Source organism: Kryptolebias marmoratus, linkage group LG14, assembly GCF_001649575.2.
Source record: "Kryptolebias marmoratus isolate JLee-2015 linkage group LG14, ASM164957v2, whole genome shotgun sequence".
Classification (NCBI taxonomy): domain Eukaryota; kingdom Metazoa; phylum Chordata; class Actinopteri; order Cyprinodontiformes; family Rivulidae; genus Kryptolebias; species Kryptolebias marmoratus.
In genome coordinates this window covers 19,436,688-19,446,732 of record NC_051443.1, presented here as the reverse complement: position 1 = coordinate 19,446,732, position 10,045 = coordinate 19,436,688, and the positions used below count along the sequence as shown (strand labels likewise).

General features: G+C 47.0%; 1 protein-coding gene and 1 long non-coding RNA gene across 2 annotated transcripts in view; one reads left to right on the top strand and one right to left on the bottom strand.

Moving 5' to 3' along the window:
• Positions 1-213: 213 nt before the first annotated feature.
• On the bottom strand, positions 214-1,726 carry LOC112450336. The gene is made up of 2 exons (XR_003038908.2): positions 1,605-1,726; positions 214-475 (listed from the first exon to the last, which is right to left on the bottom strand). It is a non-coding gene; the product is annotated as an uncharacterized LOC112450336 (long non-coding RNA).
• bcr (BCR activator of RhoGEF and GTPase) overlaps positions 474-10,045 on the top strand; it is a 73,565-nt gene continuing 63,993 nt past the window's right edge. The window contains exons 1-2 of the mRNA XM_017410651.2: positions 474-760; positions 826-2,854. Of these exons, the coding sequence (XP_017266140.1) occupies positions 1,249-2,854 (1,606 nt within the window). The 5' untranslated portion in view covers positions 474-760; positions 826-1,248. The remainder of the gene's footprint in view (positions 761-825; positions 2,855-10,045) is intronic.

Genomic DNA, 10,045 nt, shown 5'->3' with positions numbered 1-10,045 from the left:
TAAATATACCACCAGGTGGCAGCATTTCATTAGGACAGCGAAAATCGAGCGGAGCTGCTCGCTTTAAAATCAACATAGAGGAAATAAAATAATGTAATGTTACAAATGTTTGGCTTTTATTAAAATTACAGCAATCAGCGCGTTAAAATAAGAGGCTGACAAGTGTTTAACAGTTCATTAAGGTGGGGGGTATATTGAAATTGGAGATGCAGAAGAACTCAAACGAGTTTATTTATTTATATATTTTTTTTCGCGTATTGTGAGATTTGGAGCATGCATTTGGATTCGTCTCTGAAACTAAAGGCATCGGGAGGTGTAGTCCGCTCTGTCTCTTTAACCAGTGGGCTCACTTCCCCGCTGGTCCCTCCCTCTCTTTTCAGGCACTCCGGCGCTGCTGGCCGGAGATGGGAGCACATCCAGCGGCAGCATCACGTCCGTCCATCCGTCCCCCCTCTCCACAAGACACGGGATGAATCTGCGAGGAAACATTAAAACCATTAACGCCAGACAGGTGCACTGGAAACGCGATGGGATAAGGAACACAAGACCGGACTCGACCTCTTAAAGCTCTCCTGTTTGGCTCTTTTTTCTTTTTTTTGCGCTTTTTTAAACCCATTTTCCCGTCTTCGCTGCTGATACAAAGGCGCTTTAGGAGAAGCAGCACCTGGGATTACGATCATATCAACGCGCAGGAGGAAACGGAACTGCTTTGTTTTAATAATAATAACAATAATAATAAACAAAAAAGCTGGAGTGACAAGTAAGTGAACGGAGCAGGATTAAAACACTTTGTTTGTTTTGTTTATTTTTTCCTCCCTTTCTCAGGGACCTCCTCTGTCACCCTGCGAAGACATCATTCACTGTGTCGAAGGCTGATCTCTGTTCACGTCATTTACCAACAAAATAACACACTCCGGGAAGAATGCAGGAGAAACATGTGCTTCATTGCAGCTTTTCAAAGCTTTTTGCCCCCCCTCTGACTGAGACGCAGGGTTATCTTGTTCACAATGGGATTGCTGCGACAAGTGTCAGCAATTAGGCTCTGTGTTTGCCCGCTGCTTTCCTAAAAGCCCGCAACAAACAGCCTCCAGGTTCCAGCTGGACCTGGCCATTGTTGTCTGCAGCGACACAGTGGCGTACTGGACTCCAAGAAGGTCCGAGGGTGCCACCACCACCATCAACCCCCCTCCCCACCCCCCCTTGTGTCTGAACCAAGGGTCGGTCGCAGAAGAGGAGATTCAGCGCAATATGGTGGAGCCGGTGGGGTTCATAGAGGCTTGGAAAGCGCAGTTCCCGGAGTCCGAACCCCCCAAGATGGAGCTGCGGTCCGTGGTTGGCATCGAGCAGGAACTAGAGAAGTGCAAGGCGTCGATCAGGCGCCTGGAGCAGGAGGTGAACAAGGAGCGCTTCCGCATGATCTACCTGCAGACCCTCCTGGCCAAAGAGAGGAAGAGCTACGACAAGCAGCGCTGGGGCTTCAGGAAAACGCCGCTCAACGAGGGAGTGGATCCCGCAGCGGTGCAGGGCGCCGAGTCCCAGTCCCAGCAGCCCCACGTACAGGAGACGGGAGGAGTTGGAGTAGCTGTAGCTGGGGGATACGTTACCGCGGGCGTCGGAGATCGGAGTTGCTTTCAGCCGCTCGGAGACGGAGCCAGCAGGTCCAAACCAAGACCCCCGCCGGCCAGGAAGTCCGCCTCCCACGGAGATGGCCTGGAGTCAGCCTTTGACGGACCTCAGCAAGCCGAATCGACTTCCTGCGACAACCTGGACGGCCTCTCCCCGTCGAAGCAGCGGGGCGGGATGTCGGTGTCACCCCGCAGGCCCGCACTTCCTCCCCCAGAAAAAGAGCTGCCCTCCGATCCCAAGGACAAGCTGGGCATGGGACTCGGCGTGGCAGCTCTTCGATCCAACTTCGAGAGGATCAAAAGGGCCAACTCTCACACTGCCGGCGACGCAGCTAAGGGGCACGAGAAGCAGCTGCCCCCGCCGCCACCACCCTTCTACACCAACATGGAGTTCCATCACGACAGGGGTTTAGTCCGAGTCAACGATCGGGATGTGTCCGATAAGATCAGCTCCCTGGGCACTCAGGCCATGCAGATGGAGCGAAAGAGATCTCTCCACTCCCTCCCGGGTAATCTGGCGACGGTGGCAGGTGAGCTCCGTGCCAGGCCCGTGTACAGGGGACGGTCTACTGAGAGCACCTGCGGCTACGATGCAGAGTATGAAGACGGCGAGCCCAATCAGCGGCATTCAGGAAGGGCCAATGGCGGCAAACCCCCACCTCCGCCTTGGCAACCCTCAGAGTTCCAGGCCTACTCCAGCGTCTACGTTGGCGGGGTGATGATGGGCGAAGGTGGAAGCGGCGACGGCAGAGGATGCGGCAGCGGGGTCACGATGAGAGACCACGGCGGAGGCGACGACCACCTCCTGACCTGGCCCCGCCGCTCCTACTCCCCAGGCAGCTTCGAGGACACGGGAGGAGGCGGCGGCTACACTCCGGACTGCAGCTCCAACGAGAACCTGACGTCCAGCGAGGAAGACTTCTCCTCGGGCCAGTCCAGCCACGTGTCCCCGAGCCCGACCACGGCCTTCCGCCGGCCGTACCGAGAGAAGAGCCGCTCGCCGTCGCAGAACTCCCAGAACTCCCAGCACTCCTACGACAGCAGCAGCCCACCAACGCCGCAGTCCCAGAAGCGCCACCACAGGCAGCAGGGAGGCCATGTGGTCATGTCTGAGGCCACCATCGTGAGCGTTCGCAAGACGGGTCAAATCTGGCCACCTGCTGCCCATCATGACCTCATGCCCCACGGCAGAACATCCCATGACAACAGTTTCCATGGAGACCACCTAGGTAAGTGGTGGTTGCTATCTTTAATCTATTGTGCTGGGGGTCTTTCTAATCTGCACAGTGGAAATGAACAACAGAAAATGTGAGCCAGTGGAATTCAGTCATGGTGGTTCCGTAGAATTTTCAGACCGTTCTTTGTGGAATCAGTCTTTCCTTTTAAAACCACTAAGTACCTGAATGATCAAGTGGCTGATAATGTGAGTGGGATTGTGTGTATACGTGTGTGTGTGTCCTCTGAATGGCCTTGCGTGGGAGCCAGATGAAAGATCCAGCTCTGCTCCGTCCTGGAATGTCAGCGGGGTGGGGGAACAATGAACGTGGCCAGTCTGGGTCGAAACTACAAGTCTGGCCTTTCTGTCAGGCGACTCCCGGAGCTTTTTTGTGTAATTCAAATCGCAGGTGTCTGCCTGTCTTTATTTCTTTGCTTTTTAAGAGAAAACGTGACGCTCTGTCCCGAACCACAAAACTGAAACTTTTCACCAGACTTTAGCTCGTAGAGGCCTACCATTCTTTGAAGGAATGCAGATCGACCACTCGCAAAGATCTTATTCTAGATGGCTGCCAACAACCACATCTTGTGAGATGTGTTAATGCTAGGAGAATGTGATTCAGCCACTGCTACATACACTTTACCTCATTATTTGTAATTTTAAGTAGGTTGTAGCCATTTCTCTTAGTCCAATTTTTTTATTTTTTTTTCCTTTCTGAGAGTTTCATTCAGATCCATCCCCTGGTTCATGAGATTTTTTTTTTTTTTTTTTTTTTACTGGCCTCACCCAGCCACCAAACTGCAACCTTTGAGTCATGGCACTTTTAACAGAGCAACTAAAAGAATCGTTGTGCAACTTGGAGACTAAATCGTGGGCAAACTGGGCTCCCAGGCAGAAACACATCAACAACAACAACAAAAAAAAAGCACATGTTGAGGCCTTAGTTTACTGTAGTTTCTCTCTAAAGTTTCCGTTGGAGAGGTCGTGCCGAGCACTTTTCGGGTCGTTCAAATATTTGATATCGTTGTAAGACCTGGAATGTTGTTTATCGAGGTGCGGTGAGCGGCAGCCACGCACGTTTTGGTAAGCTACGTCTCGGTTGGCTTTCGCCGTGCAAGTAAACTGTCTAAGTGCCCGTTGAGATGTAAGGTTCTGGACTGGTGCCCCGTTTGGCCAGACAGGGCAGCGGGATGTCGGCATTGGCGCCAGGATGGACTGGAACAAGGGGACGGGCAGTAAAATGGGTAGTAAAAGCAAAAAAGGTAAAAAGGACAGTAGTCAGCTCCGCTCACAAGTTAATCCGAGCATTATAAATGTTTGTTCTAGATGCTAAGCTGATGAAACAACTGTCGTTCTTCGTAGAGTGATCGTCTGAGGCCTGCTCACGGATCTCAGTGCAGCTACAGTTAAGTCTCATCCTCTGCTGCAAGGCGAAGGCGGATGATAATGTTTTTGTTGCATGTGTTAGTGTGTCTGTTGGCGAACTGTCTCATGAACCGCTGAACAAATTTTAATGAAAGCCTCAGAAAGTAACCACTGAACGTGCCTCTACAACTGATTCACTTCTGGAGTCAATCCAATTCAAGATGGCTGCCACAGCTAAGCAACACTAGCCTACATAAAAAGGACTAAGTTAGTCAGTTTTACAGAGATTGAGCTAAAACTTGACATGGTAGTAGCTGCATCTTACAATATTGTGTGAGACCTTACGTGACATTATTTTCAAGGTTTGACCAAAATGGCTCTGAACAACTCTGTCATTTTTCAAAATGAGATGATCTCAGACTAAAATACTGACATGTGAGATGGTGGGTGACATGTGTTCCTTTTTATTTGAATAAAACCAGAGATGCTGGTGGAATAAATAATACAAATTTCCACACTGGATTTGATCACTGCAGTCCTGTTGAATTCTGTTTGGATGTACCAGAAATGCATCCTGCAATGTGGCAATTAAGATTTAAAAAAAAAAAAAAAAAAAACTATCAGCATTGTCGAGCAAAGGCAAATTGTTAGCTCTAATAACGAGCAAGGAACGGTTTGTCTTTCAGACCCAGGAAGGCAGTCCTGCTGCGAGTGGCAGGCTAATTCTCCAGCTGCTGCGTTTTCAGGATTATCACTGCACTGTCTCTCCTCTTTGTTTTAACATATTTTCCACAACAATGAGCCCTGTGGGAAGTTAGGCGAGCTGGAAAAGCAGGGATGGAGACCAGGCTTGGGATGGGGCGGGGGGGTTGTCACGCAGACAGCGATGCATTTAGTGGGATAATCTGGAATTTGAGCAGAAGAAGTAAAATGTTCAGACGCCCTGCGGAGGGGTCTGTGTTTCGGGTTAAGCTGAAAGCAGACACACGTGACGCCGACAGAAAAATGGATGGATTATGACGAGTGCCGCATCGTTTCGTGCCTTCCAGTGTGTAATTTACGTACAGTTTGGCAAGAAAACTGAAAAGGAAGCCGAGCGAAGCGCGTGTTTTTCGCTGGGCAGCCGATGATGATGATGATGATGATGCTAATAAAGAGTGGGGCGGCGTTGTGAGGAAGACCGAGGGAGGCAGAGTGCAAGGCAAAGCTGTCGTTTCTCGCTTCATCGCTCGGGGATGCGGGGGCTGCGAGGAGGCGCAGATGGGAAGAACTCTCCCGTTGTGTAACAGAAACACACACATACTCGAGGTTTACTCTTCTACCTTCAGAGGTGGTGTGTTTCCTTGGCTTGTAGCGTGAGATGGCCTCCAGGCCGTCCAGCTTTGCTCCCCGTTTGAAGAGAAGCAGGAAAGGAGAATTGTTGAAATAAACATACAGTATTTCCCTCAACTTTTCTTCTATTGGGAGAATTTATTGGGAGAAGTGGAGCTGCCCGGAGAGTTAAAACTCCTGTAGAAAATGTTTGAAGCAAATCTTTTTTTGGACTGGATTCAGCACACAGTCTCACATCGAACATCTGATTACTCCTGCTGAGCTGGAGATCCAACAAGTCTCTTTTATATCACCATGACTTGATTTTTAGATCTGCAAACAGCAGGGGTGAAAAGTCTCATTAAATACAGAACAGAGTGGGGGAAAAAAAATCCTTAAAAGATGGTAGAGCTAGAAAGAGTACATGGTTTATAGAAACTAAAATAAAAGTCGCACAGAGTTTAACTGGTGATGCTCTCACATGAACGCCCTCTCAGACTTGTCTTGTGTCTTTACTCTGAATCAGAAAGCTTATTCCAAACATGGGCCACGTTGTGACTGAACATAAACTGTAGTTAAAGATGCTGCCACTGGAAGGAAGTTGGGGTTCACCTTCTTGTTCAAAGACGCGTCAGTCGACGTTGGGGTTGTGAGCGGTGCTGCGAACGTCGTCAGAGGTTACCCAGTTTTATTGCTCCGTGGCACGGCCCGCCTGAGAGCATGGCTGCTCAGTCAATACTTAGAAAAACGCAAGATGCTAACGGCTAAAACCATAAAAATCAGAGGCTGACGTGGTAGAGAAACCAAAAGTTGACATATTTTATATGCAATCAATAGAATAATGCACTCAACTTGTTTGAGCAGTATTTAGGAAGTTGGATTTTTATTTTTTAGAAAATGCCTGGAAACACAATGTGTTTTTCCACATTGTTTTATTTTTTCCATACTTACTCAAACCTGGAAAATACTAAAAGAAAATTCCATACTTTATACGTTTCACTGTAGGAAGCCTGTATAAAGGGACTGAAAGTGGCTTGATTCTCCAGAAATCTGCCTCTAAAGCCAGTAAATACTTGAGTCTTAACTCTGATGACGAGGATTTTAAAGCATGACAGACCTGAAATATGTTCAGTATGTTATGAGTTAAAGTCACCAAGAGTTTGTTTACTTTTCTTGACCAATTGACAAAACCCGGTTACCTTTTTCCTTCAGAACCTTCAGCTCAGTCGGTGTCTGTGTACGCAGTCAGTGGAGACCCGGATAAGACGCATAAATGCTCCGGTTTCTTGACGTCCCAGTTGTCTGAAACGGAACTAAAATGTTAATGTCCATTCATCCATTTTCTTTACCCGCTTGTTCCTGTTCAGGGTCGCGGGGAGCTGGTGCCCATCTCCAGCAGGCATTAGATGAGAGGCGCCCTGGACAGGTCGCCAGTCCATCACAGAGCCACATAGAGACAGAGGAAACAGATGAGACGGATGAGACGGATGAGACAGACAGCCATTCATGCTCTCACTCAGGCCCAGTCACAGTTTAGAGCAGCCAGTTAAACATACATGCGAGTTTTAGACTCCACGTTCACGTTTTGTGCTATTGAAGGATCATACGCATGTAAATGAATATAGTGACTATTTTAAGGTGTACTAACAACTTCAGAGTGTTTATTTTTAATATAAGAACACAAATATTTTCAAATTAAAGCGCCTGACTGTAAACAATAGTTTTTCACCCCAAAAGCTAGTTCCAGTGTAGCGTAGCAACATGGTAGTCACTACCTAAATACACTCTCAGATGTAATTTGTGTGTAGCTCAACCAGCTACTTCTAGCTTATAAGCTAGGTAGTAGCTTAATAGGTATTAGTCAAGCTAAGTTAAGCTGCTAACTAAATTCTGACCAGCATTTGTTTTGATTACAGATAGTCATTGTTAGCAGTTGTGTGTTTACATTTGTTAATAATGCAATTTGATTGTGTTAATAGTGTGTGGGTGTGTGCAAGTGGTTTTCCCCTACAATCATTGGACATAGCAGTCTAAGAGTGCCATCAGAGAGGATCTGAGGCTACGTGTGTCTACATTTCTGTCCTATAACGGGATTCGATATTTCCATCCGAGCGGAGGGACGAGGCGTAGGAGAAGAAGGGAGGCCTTACAGTTAGTCTGCTGTGGCACAATGACCCCTTTTCACACGGCCTGGGGAGTGACTTCAGCTCTTAAAAAGGCTCGTTCAGCGTTTGCAGTTGAGTGAACTTGGCAGTGAGAGCCGGCCCTGCACGCAGCAGCTACGGCCTTAAAGTTGAGCCCCGAGTGGTCGGAGGAGAAGGAGGCGAGATGGAGTCAGAGGGAGGACAACCTGCTCGGATCAATTAGACTGTTTCAAAACTGGCGTCTTGTCCCGTTTTACAAACCAACAGTAGCAGAAAGTAGTTTGTCGACTCGTTCAAGATTTGCTTTAGTTTGCGTGTGGGTACGAATGATGAATGTTGACCATTAATTGCTGATTGAAGTGGGTTGTAATTATCTGTCAGGTTACCAGAGAATACACTGTATGAACATGAAAATTTAGTCCAGTGGTTTTCTGTAGCATGACACAGCATCTTGCCCCTGGCAGAATAAAATTTTATTCAACATAAAAAAAAAAAAACCTCACAGAAAACACTGAAGACGATCATTATCACGCTCCAAAACCTTTAGCAAGTGTGCAAAAGGTCTCCGCTGGCTGATTTAGACACATTACAAAATAACGTAGATGGATGTTTTTGCTTGTTTTTTTTTTGTTTTTTTTTTAATGTAGCATGGATTATGTCTGTCAGCATCCGGTCCTGTGTCTCCGCTGTAAAAGCTCCGCCTGGCATCAGCGGTGGCGTGGCGTTGCCAGGCTGGCAGTGGAAATGATGCTCCAGCAGTTCCAGCAACTCCCCAAAGAAAGTCAAACTGCCTGGCCGGGTTTGCTGGGCTGGAGAAGCCAGTTTTAAACTGGCCCTCTACTGCAGACATCTGTGTAAATGTGTGTGTGTGTATGTGTGTGTGTGTGTTAATGTTAAGTTTTCAGACTGTGTTAGTGCACTGTCTATCAGGTTTGATGCCTGGAGGAATTTGACCTGAGGAAGAGAAGCGGTTAAGATGATGCAAATGCACATAAGCATTTACACATGGTGTCCTGTGAGTGATTACTCCTCTCTGCTTCTGTTTATTTCTTCTCCTTTTTTCTGCCTTCTTGTATATTTCCTTTGCCGAGCAGCCAGCCACAGTCTTTCCTTTTTGTAACCAACAGGGCTTGTAAAGAGAGGAAAAAGAAACTCAGAAAAACCCCCTTAATAAATTTTGGAGACGTTTTTTTTTTTTTTTCCGGTTCCCCATTCATTTGTTAAAGGACACATCCCATTAAATTATGACCGTGGCTCGTGTTGTTTTATTCACAGAGTCCGTCGTGTTGGTTGGTCGTAGTGCAGGGAAGCCATGCTAGTTGGTGTGGAGCCCAAAAATGTCACTACAGACCTTTTGGCATTGTAGTACATGTGGTTTTCTACAGATAGTTTTACTGTGAAAGTCGCCAACCACAGTCTGTTCTCTTGGGGACCAGTTTGCTGTCGAAGCTGAGATGGAAAGAACACCAAGCCTATGGTTTCTGGTTGAGGCCACATGGCTGCAGCTGAATGTCCCTGTGACTCACCCCAAGTTCTCAATTATGTAGATCTGATTTCTGCTTTTTATAGAGCCACATTTTATTCTGCTTTCAATATTAAATAAGGAGGTATGGAATACATTTGGCATTTTTGAAAGATTCATATCTTAGAGAATTGGAAAGGCCGAAATAAAAGCCTGTGTTACATAAGGTGGTCCTGATGTTTGGAAGACTTTAAAGCTACAGTGTTTATTAAGGGGGGGCAATTTCTTTAATTGTTGCCTTCTGCCATTAAAGGCAGATAATCTGTGGATGTGTTCGTTTGTCTGTTTGTTACAAAAAAATCTTGTGAACCAGAAGATGAGTTTTAAAAAAACTCACACAGTACACTTCTTCTTCTTCTGCATGCTTTGTTTGGCATCCATCCATCCATCCATCCATCCCTTCTTTTGCCTTTCTGGGTCACGGAGGAGCTACACTGAGAAAAGTTGCCGTATCATAAATGTATTTACACCATCTGAGGTAGTATTTAACAAAAAATAAGAACCTTGTGTAGAGAGCGTTGTTTTTCATATTATTATTATTATGGAATTTAGGGTAGCTTTTCCGTCTGATCAGGTGGTGCTTCGACAGTCTCCTCTCTGGCGCCCGTCACTTTAAGTGCCAGCTTCAGTGATGGTCAGTGTGCCAGCCTGAGTCTGCCCCCAGGTGACAGACCCCCACGCTGACCAATAGGACACCAAACAGGCTCCTGAGCCCTGCGCTTTAGTTACCAAATTTAATTTCAGAAAGCGAATTCAAATAATGGTTTTAAACGTTACCTGTGAATGATGACCTGAGCTTCGTGTGGGTGCATGTCTGTAACCCGGAGCTGATTCATGTTCTTTGTCTGGATTAAGGGCTAAC